Source organism: Octopus bimaculoides, chromosome 1, assembly GCF_046866305.1.
Source record: "Octopus bimaculoides isolate indiv1 chromosome 1, ASM4686630v1, whole genome shotgun sequence".
Taxonomy (NCBI): domain Eukaryota; kingdom Metazoa; phylum Mollusca; class Cephalopoda; order Octopoda; family Octopodidae; genus Octopus; species Octopus bimaculoides.
Genome location: NC_142928.1, coordinates 63,409,692 through 63,428,127, shown reverse-complemented (window position 1 = coordinate 63,428,127; position 18,436 = coordinate 63,409,692). Strand labels below are relative to the sequence as shown.

General features: G+C 37.0%; 1 protein-coding gene across 2 annotated transcripts in view; it reads left to right on the top strand.

The window, feature by feature from the left end:
• Positions 1 to 18,436, top strand: part of LOC106874637 (E3 ubiquitin-protein ligase MARCHF6) — an 84,343-nt gene that overhangs the window by 60,971 nt on the left and 4,936 nt on the right. For both annotated transcript variants that reach the window (XM_089351813.1, XM_089351802.1), the window contains exons 19-25: positions 78 to 147; positions 1,387 to 1,568; positions 3,279 to 3,413; positions 5,695 to 5,784; positions 8,203 to 8,335; positions 9,173 to 9,308; positions 13,553 to 18,436. The exon at positions 13,553 to 18,436 is cut by the window's right edge and continues 4,936 nt beyond it. In XM_089351813.1, the coding sequence (XP_089207939.1) occupies positions 78 to 147; positions 1,387 to 1,568; positions 3,279 to 3,413; positions 5,695 to 5,784; positions 8,203 to 8,335; positions 9,173 to 9,308; positions 13,553 to 13,823 (1,017 nt within the window). In that variant the 3' untranslated portion in view covers positions 13,824 to 18,436. The remainder of the gene's footprint in view (positions 1 to 77; positions 148 to 1,386; positions 1,569 to 3,278; positions 3,414 to 5,694; positions 5,785 to 8,202; positions 8,336 to 9,172; positions 9,309 to 13,552) is intronic.

Sequence of the window (18,436 nt, the reverse complement as noted above, 5' to 3'; positions counted from 1 at the left end):
GGAAAGTGTATTTCAACAGAATTATTAGCACAATATAGTTAAAAGATATTTTAATTCTTTTCTTTTTATCTTTTCAGGTATTCCTCCTTGTTGTCTTTATGTGTATCACTTTATTTATTGCTAGTTTGATCTCGTTAGTAGTTCCAGGTAAGTCTTGGAGACAATTTTATTTTTGTTCCTTGTTAACCCTTGTCTGTTAAATCCATACTGTATCTTTCATTTCACTTAGAATTTACTGAAATTTATAAGCGATTTGTTTTGTAAGACATGCTATGTCATATGGCTGAGAAACAGCTTGAATATATATTTGTTGGGTGTAATTAAGGAAATTGAAGTTCCTGTTTCTATTACTTTCATCATTATTATATGAATATGTCATATATCTGTCTTTGGTTTTTAGTATTATGAATGTGATAAAACCCCCCAAAAAACGCATGTTGGAGCTATAGCTGCTTCAGCTAAAAACCAATACCTAATGAAATATTGATATTTTCTTTACTGAGTTTTGTATTGTTTTATAGCTTAGCTGGAATGACATAGGCATTGCCCATCACTTTATGCAGTATCTGTGACCTTTTACAGGACTATTTTTTTGGCCTATTCTAAAACCTCTGACTTTTTAATAGAGCCTCTGCAGCTGGGCTACGGTAAATGGCGAAAGAAATCCTAATTCACGAGTTGTTGCTATAGGAAGTAACTCATTGAGTTATCCTGAGATTGACTATCTGGTCTGAATGTTTGCTACAGAATGAACTTCTCTGTATGTATTGACTGGGTGGTGGTGTTAAACTGAGTGATAGAGTAGCTCTGCTGTCCAACATGTGGCAAATTTGCTGTGAAGTTAACATATTGAATTCTAGTTCTACATGGTTATGGATTCAGACTTTACAATGCCAACCATTGTTATTCTATTGGTATCTAATAGTAAATTGATGGCTTCAACAATTTACTAATATAAATATATATATATATATATATATATATATATATATATATATATGTATATATTCAAAACTCTACTGTACTCAGCCTACCATGGAAAGAACATATGTAATGCTCATTATCTTAATATTAATTTTACTATGGATTAAATGAGCCCAAAATATAGCATATTATTGCTTTATTTGATATTGTTATATGAATTTTTAAGCCCAACATCCAAAAATCTGACCTCAGTATTTCTTTCTATGTCTTAGCTTTTCCTCTGCTATTCATATTTGGTACTATCAGCATGTGTTGCTTTTTCACTTGGCTGGTACTATCGGTTTGCATTATAAGTCCTTATCAAAGTCATTACCAAAAAAAAAAAAAGGGAAACACAAAAATAAATGGTGTTTTTTTCTCTATTTTTCTTCTATTGAATTATACTATTATTGAATATTTCAGTTTTCATTGGCCGTAAAATAATGGCTATTTGGATGGGGGATGCCAAAGTCCATGAACTGTACACTGCTGCATGTGGTCTCTATATGTGTTGGTTACTTTTGAGAATAGCTACTGTACTTTACAACTGGATTCCACAAGGGACCGCTGTTATCATGAAGAAGCTCAAAGAGTGGGCTATTTTGGTAAGCTGCTTTTGTAAAATTTTATCACTGTTATTCTGAGTTTTGTTCATAAATTTCTTGAAATATATATCAGAAACAAATATAACATCTAACTTTTGTGTTATAAGCAATGTTATATATACTGTATTGTGTGAGGGTTTAAAGTCAATTCATTCCATAATTTGTCAGATATAGCTATTTAAAGTTGGCAGCTTAGTTTTAATAAACAATAGCTGGTTAAATGTCATTATTAGTATTATCACGTGATCAAAGTTTCTTTAGATTCACCTGAGCTGATTTTTTTTTTTTTAATAATGCTTATTGAATTCTTTGTAGGTCAAAAATAGGGTTTTTTCTTCATTTAATTTGAACATGGATACAAAGTAAATCAGAGTTGTGTATTGTCTTAATTAACCAAGCAGTTTCATAATGAGTATGAGTTATAATACGTTTTTGAAAAATTCACAAAATCATTAATTTTAGCTGCAAACAAATTTTATTGACATCAATGTGTTTGAATTGAATTAACATTTATCTAAATCAGGTGTGGAAAACTACATCCATCATGTGGTGTCTGTTTTCATTGATGCATTTCTGAAGGCATTCTTGGCCTCCATTCTCTCCAGTATTGCTCTGATGATTTGGGTGACTTTCATGCAAATAGCTTCTTTCAAATCATCCAGTGTACAGGGCTTATGCACATACACATATGCCTTGAGGCTTCCCCACAAGAAATAATCATACATGGGCAAATCAGGGGACTGAGGGAACCAAGGAATGTCAGCAAACTCGGAAATGAGGTGGTCACCTCAAAAATTGCTTCCACCTGACATGTGAAGTTAGGCCACTGTGCATGGTCCCACGGTTTCAGCTGTTGCCCAATGACCAATTTGTGCATGGTTCCATGGTCCCAACAATAATTAGTTGTGAATGAGAAATAAAGGTCTGTGAATCAAGAAATGTTGTGTGAACACAGTACCAAATTTTGGTTAGTTTTCATTTAGTCACCATAATACGTTACTGCCACTAATTTTACTTTCATGTAACCTCACTCCCCAACAAAGCCTTAGTAAATTTGGAAGCTACTGAGATGTTAGTTGATATAGTGCTTAACTTCTGTGCTGTTGATAATGTTTTTATAATGTGTAGTTGAGTAAGGTGGCGAGCTGGCAGAAACGTTAGTACGCCGGGCAAAATGCTTAGCGGTATTTCGTTTGTTATGTTCTGAGTTCAAATTCTGCCAAGGTTGACTAGGGTCGATCTAATCGACTGGCCCTCTCCTCCAAAATTTCGGGCCTTGTGCCTAGAGTAGAAAAGATTATCTGTAGTTGAGTTGACTTGTGACATAGAAGTAGCTGATTGAACAAAGCATTCATTTAGATTTTCTTGTCAGCCTATTTTCATTTCCAATTTAAAGATAGTGGGATGCTTGTTGAAATGGATTTGTCTGCTATGTCAATCCTTTTGATACAAGTGTGCTTGCTTGAAATTAGCTTTAGTTCTATGATATGAATTTCTGTTTTAAAGTGATTTCAATTAAAGCCTATCAAATTTTCATGGTAATTTATGTTCCGATGGCAGTTTCTTCATTATTTCAAACTTTAATGAAACAGAGGTAGACTATTTAAACAGAAATATAGTAACAAAGGGGTTAAACTAGTAGAACAGTTACATAACTATAATTTTAAAGTTGAATTTAATTCTTAATTGTATATTTGATTTGCATTGTAGGCTCTAGAATCTTTGACCATTGCTACATTTTTGCTCGGGGTGATTCCATTACTGTTGGGGATGCTATTTGAGCTGGTTATTGTTGTTCCACTAAAAGTTCCAATTGATCAGACTCCTCTTTACTTTCCTTGGCAGGTAAGTTATTCTTTTAATATTTCTCATTTGTCAGATTTAACCTGTACTTGATATGATTTGTAGATTCCATGTTTTTTGCTTAACCTTTTATTGCTATAAGAATGATATAAAAGGTGAAGCTATTTGAGAGAAGGTAGGCTGTCAAACTGCCAATTGGGTGTTTCACAATTGGTGAAACACCTGCTCTCTGCATGACCAAAGATGCTCAGCTGCATCTATTAAATGGCCACCTTTGGTCATGGCTGACCATGGGTATCACGTCCGTCCATTTATTGTCTATGTTGGGCTGCTTGGCTTGTGCAGCACCTCCTGTGGCTATGGAGACCAATGCGAGAATAACAGTCTCAGTCACATAGATCACATCTGTGTGTGGATTCTGGTCTGTCAGCTGTCGATCCCTTATGTTGGGCTTGCTTTTCTGCAGTTGCAGCTGACAGCTTCTCTTCACCGATCTGTAGTTGTTTGAGAAGTGTGCTTTTCCACCTGGTGCGGTCTGCCACCAGTTCCTCCCAGATGTTGATGTCTATGTTGAGCACCTTCATGTCCCTCCTGCAAATGTCCTTGTACCTCAGCTGTGGGCGGCCCCTGTTTCTCTGTCCTGCTGCATCACCGACTTGTAAATAGATGACCTTGAGTGATACAGTTTATTGTTGTAAGCAGCAAGAACACTAGAACGGGTCTTTTAGTTTGTTAACATGCAGTGTTGAGTCCAAATCTCTTTCTTCTTGAGTGCTTCCTAAGCAGACAAAGCAGGCGAGATGGCTTACACCTCTTAGTCAGTGATCTTTAGAGATCCATTCACAATGAGAACACTAAACTTTGTGATATGTGTTTTTATATGGGAAGGATCTTTAGAGCAGTTGCTTTTATAACTGGATGCCCTTCCTTCTGCCAACACCCAAAGCAAGATGCAATGCAGTGACTGCAATAGTAATATTTGAAATTATGCAACTGTGGTTGGTTGCAAACACTGAAGTGGAAGTAATCCAACTGAAGGTCTCTATATAAATGCTTTTTGGGGGGAAATTCATAAAATGAAATACAAAATCATTACTTAACTGTGGGTACCTCTATTTTCAGTGGGTTAGTAAAATAAATATCTAGCAGTACTAAATACTTAACTATTTTCAAAGGGACAATTACAGAAAATATTAATTAGTAGCTGTGAAGTTAAAGTATTTTGATTACTGATTCCATGATTGACAGTTCAAATCTTGCTATAATCTTCTTGGCTTGCTTCAGGGCAAGTTCAAATCTTGCTAAGGTCAGTTTTACCTTTCATCCTTCCAGGTTTGATAAAAAGATGTGCTAATCACTGATGATGAATTAATGGAGGGTTAAATAAAATGCCTTACTGTGTCTGTATCTGACGCTTTGTATTCTGACATCAGTACCTGTAATGATACTGGTGCCAAACTGCATTGGTCCAACACGTTGTCCTTTCTCAGGGTAAATTTCCATGCCATAAAGAAAGGAAACTTCCATGTATGGGTAACTGTAAACCCAAAAGAAAAATCTTGCCCAGTCTTGCACATATATTTGCAGATGGATGGTCAATATCAACTGACAGAGACCCTACATAACTGTGCTTGCTTCACTTTGCCAAATTGGTAAAAATCAGGTTCCATTTCTACTGCATGGTTGAATGATTGATAGATGGGCATTCAGTTGTAAAAATAGTTTTTATTGAAACACAAGCTACCCCACAGGAGTGAGTTAATTTTTAACCCTCCCCCCTGTAGATATCTAAAAATGGAGCAAAAATATAAAATTATTGTGTAGTCTTTATAACCAACTTGACATGGATGTCTTGTTAGAACATCAAATACTGCATTATTAACCTTGAGAGATCCTCTTATATAGGCGCTTGGTGCTTAAAAGCACACACATGGATCATCCATTGTGCGCACTGGAATTCCAATTTTATGTGATTTCATTCTATTGGAAATAATCTGGGAAGTGTGCAGTTACTGCATGCCAGTCAGATGTTGCTGCTGCAATATATAGGATATCAGCATCTTTCAGACATGTCGCAAATAGCCAATTTGCTTATTAAGTAATTATTTGTAATGGAAGCAGTATTAGTACCAAAAGGCAATCTTTATATCTAACTTAACATGGATGTCTTGTTAGAACCCCTGAGAGATTCTCTCATTTTAGGCACTTGGTGTATAAAAGCACACATAGATCATAGCAGATAAGATTTGCCTGTCATGGATGCTGGAATTGTGTTGTTTATATATTTTTTTACCATTTTTATGTGAAATTATTTTGTTTCCAGGATTGGGCTCTTGGAGTTCTCCATGCCAAAATAGTGTGCGCCATTACAATGATGGGTCCTCATTGGTGGTTAAAACGAGCTATTGAGCAGGTAAGTCATGTTAGGAAGCCCTACCTTGTGCTCTTGAGCTATGATAGAAATATTACCATATTTCTGTTAAAATATACTTTGTTTCAGTTAATTTTTTAAAATAACGAAAAATTTACTCAAATAATTGTTATTAAACTGTATTTGGAACATAAATTAACCTTAGTTTTTGGTGGAAGATTTTAACTTTAGAACCAGAGGTTTGTGTCATAAAACCTGGAGCAGCTTCAGGTGGATTGGTATCAAAAGGGTGGAAGAATTAGTAGATCACCTGATAGAATACCTTGTAGTATTTTCCTCCTCCACCACTCTCACACCTGATTTTCTATGCTTGCCTGAGTTAGATGGATTCTCCCCAACTCAGTGTCTTACTATTTTTTGAAGTTCAGCATTTTGAGTGCATTTCTATTCATGCCTTCCATTGGTTCTTTCCATCTGGATTTCCTGGTACTTCTTTACCAGTTTTGTCATCATTTATATGCATTACACATTTATGCCAACAAATCTCTCTTGCACACTACATCTTATTCCTGTTTTATCCAGTTTGTTGTCGGGATATTTTGAATTATAAATAAATCTTCCTCCTGCAATGAAAATATAACCCAAAAGATGGTATTATAATGATTTTTCATCTTTAATGCTACTTGTGTAAAAGTAATTCAGGACATCTTTCTCATACAAATCAAAGATCTAGTAATACTATACACCACCTTCCTTCTTTTGCTGTCTTTTCTCATATTAATGACTTGTTGGCACGTGGTATCTCATTATGCATTATAAGTCAGTACTGCATTCTACTGTCTTAGAAGTGCTATTAGATCACTTATGATTATCTCTACAGATTTAGTGGCTATTTAACCAATGAATTCATGTATGGTTTATGGGTTGGACATGGTGCTGATGAAGAAGCAAAAACTCTTGAAATATGGTATATACACCCATTACCCATTTTTCCATCTTTGGTCACATTGTTATCTATATTAGATGTATTCGGATACGAAACCTCGTAACAAATCAGTGCTGGTTATAATTTCTATTGAAAATCTGTAGAGATAACCTTAACGAGTGTCTTCCTCTGTTTAACTGCTAAAACAAATATAAGGGAGATAATTCACTTTTCATGAAAGTTTCTTTAAAGAATTTAAATTGTTTCAAAAACTCATGTTATAAATACGAGCTTTTTTTTTTGTCTCGCCAAAATCAAGATTAAAATTAATATATGATATATAGTAATTACTGCAACATTTTTCTCCATTCCCCTTTATTAAAAAAAAAAAAATGCCGTAATGTAATAAAACTGCAATTTTTAGATTATTAATATTTTTATTACATATCAACTTATTTTGTACATTTGGTTTATAGTAGATTATCTATTCTTATTGCTTATTTTATATGGTGTTACGGGTTTTCAAGACAATAGATATGTATGTAATACATATTAGTATGTAATATGTTTATGAATTAGTCTCTGCAGTAGAAGAGACCTAAATATTTCCAAGTCAGATATACATATTTAGACAAACAACTAGCGAATATAATTTTCAGATTCATACATGTGTTTCTTCAATAAAAGAAGTATAAATATCACTGCAGTTTCAAGATCCTTTTAAGGACTTGTGCATGGATTAAGCTACTGGATCAGATGGACATAGTATTAAGTACAGTGTGTTAAAAGCTTTTGAAGTGAAACTACATTGGTTTGTTGGATTAAATCATATTTTATTCAGGCCTGTACCAAGTAGGGTCCTGATGTATTTCTGTTCACATTCATATATATTCCTTCCTTTCTCATATAACTTCTCAATACAGTATCAATACTTTTTACTGTCAAAAATGTAAATTTGTGTACCAGTCTTTACTGAGGCTTATCTCATTGGGAAGTTATTTCAACAGGAAAGCACTTGCCCATCTAATTTTTTTCTCTATGATTATTAACCTCAAAAGGTTAAAGGCAATCCTATCAAAGTTGACCTTCAGACTTCTTAGGTCAGTAAAATAAATTCCAGTCAGATATTAGTATCTATTTAAATAATTGTGGCCTTGTGCCAGTGTAAGAAACTATTACTGTGATATTGTATAATCTTATTCTTGTTATTAGCCCTTTAACATTTAAACCAGTCAAAATATTCTAACTTCTTTATGTTCAACTGGTCAGATCTGGCCCTCTCACATCTACCCTACAATGTCATTCTAAAAATAAACTACCACATCATCAAAATCTTGAAGCTATGAAATAATGCAAGATTAATTCAAAACAATGTGATTGAACAAGCATTACATTTAACAGAATAATCTGAATGCTAAAGGGTTAATGTTATATGTTTATCTTGTTTTATATTTTCCAGTTCTTAGTAGCCAATATTTAATATAAGCACTATGCAAATGCCAATAAATAAATTGTCCTTCAATATTTCTTTGTAGGTTTACAATGATGGTTTCCGCAATATGAATGTCCGGTTTATTCTCTTCAAGCTTTGTGCCCCTGTTATTGCTACTTTAGGAATGGCTCTGGCTGTTCCTTATGTTATTGGAAAAACTATTGTTCCTGCTCTAGGTAAAAGGAAAATCTTTATGCTTATTCATAATGTAATGGTGTTTCTTCTTTCTCTATGCATCACATTAAGATGCAATACCTCAAATTTCATCAGCATCATCATATTCCATGCTGGCATATGCTGGATGGTTTGACAGGATCTGACAGGTCAGAGGAATTTGTTATGCTCCAGTGTCTGGCTTCTACAGCTGGATACCCTTCCTGATGCCAACCACATTACATTGTTGCTGATGCATCCACTCTTCATGGCTGTACCTTCTCATGCTTGAACCAATGAAGATGATCCCTGTCCAAGAAGTTATTATTTTCTCTTTCCTACTTGGCTCTTTTTTTCTTCAGCCTGCTGGTGTCAAACTAGACCTTCAATAACCAGTTTCTATGGCATTTTCTCAATGGTGTGGTTATCTTGATTGAGTCACAGAAGCATTTCTTTGGTGCACCTAAGAAACACTCCATTATCTAAGAGTTAATCAAGAGGAGAAGATCTTTGTGAAAGTTTGCTTTTGTTTTTCTTAAATGTTGAATTATTATTGCAAGTTGTTGAAATGTATCATGAACATCTTGCAACATGTGGGCTGCAACAACTTGATTCAAACAGCTTATTTGGGGTGAGTGAGTGGGGCAGAGGTAAATAAATGACACTGAGTCACTTGTCAGTATCATTGATTATGAAATTATAGCTTCTGTATGATCAGTGACTTAAAACGTAATCAAATCCACAGCGGTTACACTGAAACTGATGTTGGAATAAACTGAATTTTTCTGCTTGAATAAACCAGCTGAAGACTTTGCTCTTTGTTAAATCTGTTTGCCTTTTTATTTATTGTTTTACTACAGGTTTTAATCCCACTGTCCAGAATATTGTTTTGCGAAGAATCTACCCGATGCTACTGGCAATGATTGTAATGACAGTAGCCAGCATATTTCAAGCACGCCAGTTCAAAAGACTTTATGAACACATAAAAAATGACAAGTGAGTAATTATTTAACAGCTGTTTCTTTTTCATTTGAGTTTTTTTTTTCCTTGGAAATGTTAGCCTACTACAAACAACGTCTCGTATGTGTAATGTAGTGGATTTACTCATGCATTTAGTACACATAATGTATCTCTGAGAAGGTTTGATCCGAAAAAAGAAAACAAGACACACGATGGTATGCTTGCTCTAAATGAGGCTGCAAAGAAAGAGGTCTGGAGATGCCACTACGATAGATTGCTTAATAAAGAGAATGAATGGGAGAAAGAGAGTCTGCCGTATGTCGACCCAACAGAGGGACCAGCTATCCGAGTTGACAGTACCATGGTAAATAAAGCAATTAAGAGTATGAAGACAGGGAAAGCCCCCGGTCCATCAGGAATCACTGCAGAGATGCTCAAAATATCTGGCAGTGTCGGCTATAGCCTAGTCACCCGTATTACGAACCAGGTGATACACGAAGGAGTCTTACTCAATGACTGGTGTAGCAGCACCATAGTCAACTGCTACAAAAGTAAAGGTGACACTTTAGATACAAATAATTACAGAGGTATCAAGCTTTTAGATCAGGTAATGAAAGTCACGGAGAGGGTCATAGCTCAACTGCTTAGGGAGCGAGTCAGTTTAGATGAGATGCAGTTTGGGTTCGTGCCTGGGAAAAGCACCACTGATGCTGTATTTCTGGTAAGACAGCTTCAGGAGAAATACCTAGCCAAGGATAAACTTCTGTTCCTGGCTTTCGTTGATATGGAGAAATCCTTTGACAGGGTCCCCTGATCTCTCATTTGGTGGTCAATGAGGAAACTAGGGATAGAAGAATGGTTAGTGAGAGCTGTGCGAGCCATGTACAGAAACTCTGTCAGTAAGGTGAGGGTTGGCAGAGAGTACAGTGAAGAATTCCGGGTGGAGGTAGGGGTCCACCAAGGTTCCGTCCTCAGCCCCCTCCTATTTATCATAGTCCTCCAGGCTATAACAGAAGAATTCAAGACAGGATGCCCCTGGGAGCTCCTCTATGCTGATGACCTTGCACTAATTGCTGAGTCACTATCAGAACTAGAGAAGTTTCAGTTGTGGAAGCAAGGACTAGAATCGAAGGGCCTTAGAGTCAACCTAGCTAAAATCAAAGTCCTCATAAGTAGGAAGGCTGACAAAACACAAACCCTTGCTCGATCTGTAGAAAAGGAGTGGGAAGTAACTCTATAAGATGCACCCAGTGCAAGCTATGGACACATAAGAGGTGCAGCAATATCAAAGGAAGGTTAACTAGGAAGTTAGTTTTTGTTTGCAGCAGATGTTCTGGAGCTATAAATACTGTGAATGTGCAGAAAACAACTTCTGCCACATTCCAGGGAGAAAAACTAGAAGTGGTTGATAGTTTCCGCTATCTTGGTGACCAAATTAGCAGTGGAGGTGGGTGCGCTGAATAGCCTGGGCAAAGTTCAGAGAGCTCTTACCTCTGCTGGCGACAAAGGGTCTCTCTCTCAGAGTAAAAGGCAGATTGTATGACTCATGTGTACGAACAGCCATGCTTCATGGCAGTGAAACATGGGCCGTGACTGCTGAGGACATGCGTAGGCTCGCAAGGAATGAAGCCAGTATGCTCCGATGGATGTGTAATGTCAGTGTGCATACTAGACAGAGTATCAGTACCTTGAAAGAAAAGTTGAACTTACGAAGCATCAGTTGTGGTGTGCAAGAGAGACGACTGCGCTGGTATGGTCATGTAGCGAGAATGGATGAGGATAGCTGTGTGAAAAAGTGCCACACCTTAGCAGTTGAGGGAACCTGTGGAAGAGGTAGGCCCAGGAAGACCTGGGATAAGGTGGTGAGGCACGACCTTCGAACATTGGGCCTCACCGAGGCGATGACTTCTGACCGAGACCTTTGGAAATATACTGTGCGTGAGAAGACCCAGCAAGCCAAGTGAGACCTAAATCTATGGCCTCAGCCAGTCCACTTATGCGTACCTTCCTTCATTGGAAACCAAACTCCACTTACGAAGACCTGTTGAGACAAGTGAAATCGAAATCAAGTTAAGTTGGACACTAAACTCCACTTGCGAAGACCTGTTGAGGCAAGTGAAATCGAAATCGAGTTAAATTCAACGTCTGGCACCCATGCTAACGCAGTCTCCTTCATTGGACACGAAACTCAGCTTGCGAAGAGTTATTGGGGCAAGCGAAATGGAAATCGTGATGGCACTTGTGCCCGCAGCATGTGTATGGACCTTCAAGTGGGATTGTTGCCGGTGCCCCTGGACTGGCTCATGTGCGGGTGACACAGGAAATGCACCATTTTGGGTGTGGCCGTTGCCAGTGCCGCCTGGCTGGCCTTCGTGGGATTTTCGATTGAAATCGTTGCCAGTGCCACTGGACTGGCTCTTGTGCGGGTAACACATGAGGTTTTTCGAGCGAGATCGTTGCCAGTGCCCCTCGACTGGCTCATGTGCGTGCGACACATGAAATCTTTTGAGCGGGATCGTTGCCAGTGCCCCTTCACTGGCTCTTGTGCGGGTGACACATGAGATATGAGATTTTTCGAGCGAGATCGTTGCCGGTGCCCCTGGACTGGCTCTTGTGTGGGTGACACATGAGGTTTTTCGAGTGAGATCGTTTCCAGTGCCCCTGGACTGGCTCATGTGCGGGTGACACATGAAATGTTTCGAGTGAGATCGTTGCCAGTGCCCCTGAACTGGCTCTTGTGCGAGGCCGTCGTAGGATTTTTGAGTGAGATCGTTGCCAGTGCTCCTAGACTGGCTCATGTGCGGGCGACACATGATGTTTTTCAAGTGACATCGTTGCCAGTGCCCCTGGACTGGCTCTTGTGCGGGTGGCACATGAAATGCACCATTTTGAGCATGGCCGTTGCCAGTGCCGCCTGACTGGCCTTCGTGCGGGTGACACGTAAAAGCACCCACTACACTCTCTGAGTGGTTGGCGTTTGGAAGGGCATCCAGCTGTAGAAACTCTGCCAAATCAGATTGGAGCCTGATGTAGCCATCTGGTTTCACCAGTCCTCAGTCAAATCGTCCAACCCATGCTAGCATGGAAAGCGGACGTTAGACGACGACGACGACACGAAGGGAGGTAACTCCAATAATTTTAGGTTATGCAAATTTGCAGATATAGACCATGTAGATGGAGTGGACTGGCCTTTAAATTCAACTTAAGAGAAGTAGACATGTTTCGATCTTATTGAACCTTTTTGGTGAAGTGTTGAAGACAGTGTTTAAGGCTGCCAGAATATCCTTCAAAGGAACGTTCTATAAACAAGCAGTTTATACTATTGTTGTGGTTTATGTTGTCATCCTATTTGACTCTTGTCTTTGTTGTCAGCCTTCTGGTTGTCCTCTTCATAATCTTTGTTGTAGTGGTATTTGTTATTGCAATGCTTGTCATTGTTGCAGTCATTTGTTATTCCTGGTGATGGAAATTAAAAAAAGAAATAGTGAAATGATGAGAGCTATAATTGATATGTTACATGCATTTGTGTGTATGTATGTGCATGTATGTTTGTGCTTGTATACAGTCACATTTATGCCTATATGTATGCTGGTGCATCTATGTTTGTGTGTATGCCTGTATGTATGCTGGAGTGTGTATTTGTGTTTATGTGGGTGCATGTATGTTTGTGTGCATACAGATACATATATGTGTACATTTACATTTATGCTGGTGTATGTGTTTGTGTGTATGCATGTAGATGCATGAATGTCTACTCAGGTGCATGTTTGTCTGTATACAGGTGGATGTATGTATGCTGGTGCATGTGTTTGTGTGTGCATGCAGGTGCATGTATATCTGTAAGCAAGTGCATATTTGTATGATGTTGCATTTTTGTGTGCACGTATGTCTATGTATGCAGGTACATATATACTTGTATGTATGAAGGTGCATATATGCCTGTATGTATGCTGATGCGTGTTTGCATGTGCATGCAGGTGCATGCTTGTAGCCAAACGCATATGCACTTGTATCTATGCAAGTGCATGCATGTCTATGCTGATGCATGTGTGTTTGTGTACATGCAGGTATATGTATGTATGTATGTATGTAGGTGATTTTATTTGTGTGCATGCAGGTGCATGTTTGTTTGTGTGTGGTAAGATTTAAATGCTCAAAGACGCAAAAGGATAACAAGAAGCAAAAACAGCCATTCCACCACCCTCCCCTAATTTTTTGTTAGAATAAATCGGGGTTTTAGTCATGTTTCTTTAACCTTTGTATATTACATTAACTTTCAGATATTTGGTTGGGCAACGCCTAGTGAATTACGAGCCAAAGAAGAACTTCACCACTCCCAGTAGTGGGGCTTCACCATCAAGCATGACATATTTACCAAACCAGCAGCAAGGTCAGCAGCCACTTGTTGAGGGTGAAGCAGCAGCAGCACAACCAGCCATGCATGATCTGGCAGACATGCCAGCTGATCTTGCTATGCCTGGTGGCCCACTCTTGCAGATTCATCCAGAGGCGGCTGGCTTACAGCAGCAGCAGCAGCAGCGACAAGTGTGAGCCAAACCCTGGGTGTCTGTGGGTGTGAGTGTTTCGACAGAAGAACGAGGTAAGGTAAACAACTGTTTAAATGTGAAGAAACGAACTTAAGAAGGAAGTAACAGAAACACAAAATAATACAAAACAAAAAATTATATATATATATATATATATAAATAAAAACAGCACAAAAGAAATGAACAATGGGGGAAAAAGAAAAAAAAAGAAAAAAATATACAAAGAGAAGAGATATTAAAAAAAAAAAAAAAGGAAATAAAGAACACCTTTCAGTGATGTGTCTGTTGGTTGGAGGGGACCCTTGTTCGTTTTGAACGAGGTCTCACTGTTTCATGGACAACACATTGACAACCTTCCTTGATGCGAAGATTCAAAACAAACAGCAAATGAAAAGCAAAAACAAAAACAAAAAAATCCCATTGAATTCAAAGTTGACAATGATCATGCATAAATAATGATAACTGAGATATAACTTAAGTTAAACAATGATGAACATGAAAAAAAAGTTATCAAACTGGTGTTTAATTTAAATGATGTTTAACTATTTTTGCCTGTGATGATGATGATGATGATGATGATGATGCAGAAGATGATAACAATACAATGACTTAGCAGAAGTTATAACACTACTATTTAAGAAAAAAAAAATGTTCATGTATTAAAACTAAAAATGAAAAAGGATGGAATACATACATACATACATATATATATATATATATATATATATATATATATATATATATATATATACATAGAATTTTTTTTGTTTAAATAAGAAAATGAAATACACAAAATTAAAAAAAAAATAATATAAAAAACTTGAGCTACATTCTCTTTCCATTTAATCCAAATTTCCCTACCCAGCCACAGTTCTGTTTTTTTTTTTTTTTATATACATCTTTTTTTTTATATATATATATTTTTTATCTTGGTTCTGCTCAGAGAATCGATATAGTAAGGCTGTATAAATTATTTATCTGTAATGTCAAATACTATTGTTAAGAAAATTACGCTTTTCTGCAAGAAGAGAACCTTAAACTCTATATACAGCTAACACACTTTCATACCATATATATATGTATACATTGGAATGATGCAAAGAAGATTAGACTGGCACCCACACAGGGATGACATGCAAACGAAGCATTCTATGTTATTTTTTAAAGGAGTGGTGCATTAGCAGATTCAATGAAATGTTTGGCTATCTATATTCCTTTATGCTCTGTGTCCAAATCCTGCCCAGATCAAATTACCTTTCTCCCCTCCAAGACTGATAAAGTGAACCAGTCTACGAGAACTGTGGTTGATGTGATTGACTGTGCAATTGAAGGCGATGCTCCAGCATACAGCTAAAGTATGATGGCTTGTGAAGGATTAAAAGATGCAAATGTCTGTGTGTGTGTGTGTGTGTGTGTGTGTGTGTGTGTGAAAATGATAAATGTTGCACCTCATTTTCCCACTCTCTGAAGTCAACAATAACAATCTCTTGTATGTATGCTGTTGGTCATGAAAGCCTTGAGCAGTACTTTATTGCACCAGTGTTGAGATCAATAACATTTACATTCGTCTTGTGCATGTAGTGTGTGCATGTATGTCTGCATGTGTGTGCTTCTAGCTCTCTCCCTCCTTCTCCCTCCTTCTCCCTCTCTCTCTCTCTCTCTCTCTCTCTCTCTCTCTCTCTTTACACACACACACACACACACACACACACACATAAATTCCCTTTGGCAGCATACTGAATATAAATGCATTTTAAAAGCTTTGATCTGCTATGGTCATTCAAGCAATTAGAGAAAAAACTCCCTCAGATGTTTAAAAAAATGTGAAAATAACATGGAAGGGAGATAAGTCCAACAAAATCTGGTGATTAAACATTTTCAACTCTAATTGCTTGTGTGAGAGACTATCATACTGGAAATTTGGTCTTAAAGTGTGCAGAATGATTTCCTGAATTCTCCCCTCAATCAAATTGTTGATATTCATAATCAGCATTACTACATTCCCTTTATTTATCTATGTCTATATTAACCACTTTGTTGTCTTGTCACCCAAGTAAAATACGCTTCATTGAGGAAGTCTTATAAGACATAAACATGTCTTGCTTTAATCAGTTAGATCAGATTCTCTCCAATTTGCTTTGTCCATATTGTCTAAAAATTTCTATCACTTGTTATTGAGATTATCTCCCTTGCTTCTTTTCAGAAGTTAAATGCTCCTATAGTTTTGTTTACTAATTGCTTGGATAATCTTAGTTGAGCAGTTGTTCAGCTAAATTTATTACATATGAGAGAATCGACTACTACTACTACACACACATACACACAATCACACACACACACATGAATGCATACATTTAATCACATTTGTGATTATGTGCACATGCAATTTGCTTTCAGCATATATATATATATATATATATATCCTTTCTCATATTACATATAACTGTGTGCCTACAATTCTTTTGTCCAGTCCAATTTCCCTTCCCTGTTTGTCTGTGCATCTCATCTCTCTTCTCTTTCTTCAAAGAAAAGAACAGAAAACAAGTTCATTGAGTTGCTAAAAACACCTAAACATAATCATCTTGTGTGTGTGTTTCCTTGTATTACTCTGTGTGTGTGTGTGTGTGTGTGTGAGACAGATTCGTATATTATTATACACTTTCTCGATGAATCCAATGAGACATTGAGTAGAGTCACCCAGTTTGCTAGAAGCAACTGTCAAATAACCCGCAAATCAAATCCCCTTACCATGTTAAACAATCTGGAGGACACATTGGATATTGTACTCCAAGATACACTTGGGGAGGAAAAAGAGACAAAAAATAGGATTGCAATAGTTGGAATGCTTTTGGTCGTAAATTTTAATCAATAAAGGTTGACTTGAGTTAAACATTAAATGTAAAGTATGAAATGCTAAACAGCAAAAACGTATTGAACACTTGCACACAAGATAAACTGTGATGTTTAACTAATGTTTATACCGCTATACTTTTGTCTTGTAGGGCAATTAGGCATTTAAAATTTGTGCTTTAAGCCAAACTCTTTATCTTTTGGTCTTAGGGTTAATTTTCCTTCTAATTTAAGGTTATTATATTGTGTTCAATATAATTTATGCAAGTGGGTTTGAGATTGGCAGTTACTGGTAAGAAATAGAGAGCCAGAGGGGTCTCTCAGATTGCTTTGTACTTTATTTTTTAAATTAAAAAAAATATATAAAGGTCTTTATAATATCTCTATACATTTGAAAGATGTCATCTCTTCAAACATACATTGAGCACATGCTTAGAGGAAAGCATTTTTTATAAAGAGGAAGTCTTATAAGACATAAACATGTCTTGCTTTTAATCAGTTAGATCAGATTCTCTCCAATCTGCTTTGTCCATATTGTCTAAAAATTTCTATCACTTGTTATTAAGATTTTTGTCTTTTAAAATATTTTATGCTTTTGTTTTCATTTAGTTTAAGGTTTAAATTTTATTTTTGCATCTATAAATGGAAATTGGTGATTCAATTATATGCTCTTTTATTATATTACCATAGAGTTAAAAGATTAGAGCCAAAAAAGAAAGCCAGGAATCGAACTATACATTACCTGAGCTTTTTGGTGAGTCTGGAATTCCTTGTACAAAAACTGAGTCTTTAGTGTTTTGGAGCATGCAAGCAACCCTGGCAAAACCACAGGCTTCATCACACAGCTCACAGTATAATTTTGACAAGAACCTTTTTGTTTGGCTATTTTACTGGCCAACATGGCAGCTTAAACATAAAGAGACATTTAATGTAATGTTCCTTCTGCTTTTTCAGATCTTGGGATTAAATCAAAGAAAGTGGGAAACATTTAATAATCTGTTCAGTTTGTATTTGGAGATTGTCAAGTTTTTGGCAGATGTCTTGTATTTGCAATTTGCATGATATGTTGTGTGCAAGTAAGAGGGATGTGGAAAAAATGTGGGATGTCCAAGTCCTGCGTCATTGAGCACCATCGTTGTTCTAATGTCTATTTTCCCATGCTTGCATGCTTGAGACATGACTTCTTTGAGGCAGTTATTTCAATGGCTGGATGCCCTTTCTGGTGCCAACATTTAGCTATTTCCATGCAAAGTAATCCCCAATCTATTAAACAACAAACAGCCTGGACAAGCTGTTATTGAGTACTACAAATAAACAACAATTTGTATGAATGGTGATATGCTTTATTTACAATCAGTGCAGTAAGGTCAAAAAGCCTAGACATGCTTTCACAGTGGACTGCGAACAATGACACTGTATGAATGGTGAATTTTTTGTTTACAATCAGTCCACACATGTCAAGATGAAGGGAAATCTGTGCTTAATCACTCATACAAACACAGATGCACACAAACACTCATACAGATTTATGTGAAGGTGCGTGGCCTAGTGGTTAGGGTGTTGCACTTCTGATTGCTAGATTGTGGGTACTGGGTGGTACTTTGTGTTCTTGAACCAAAGACTTCAGTTTAGGTTGCTCCAGTCCAGTCAGCTGTAAATGGGTCACCCTATGATGGAATAGCCTTCTGATCAGGGGAATGTTGGCCTGCTTGCATAACCAGCAGGGGGGCATCATTTGAAAGCTAAAATGATGCAAAGCATATTATG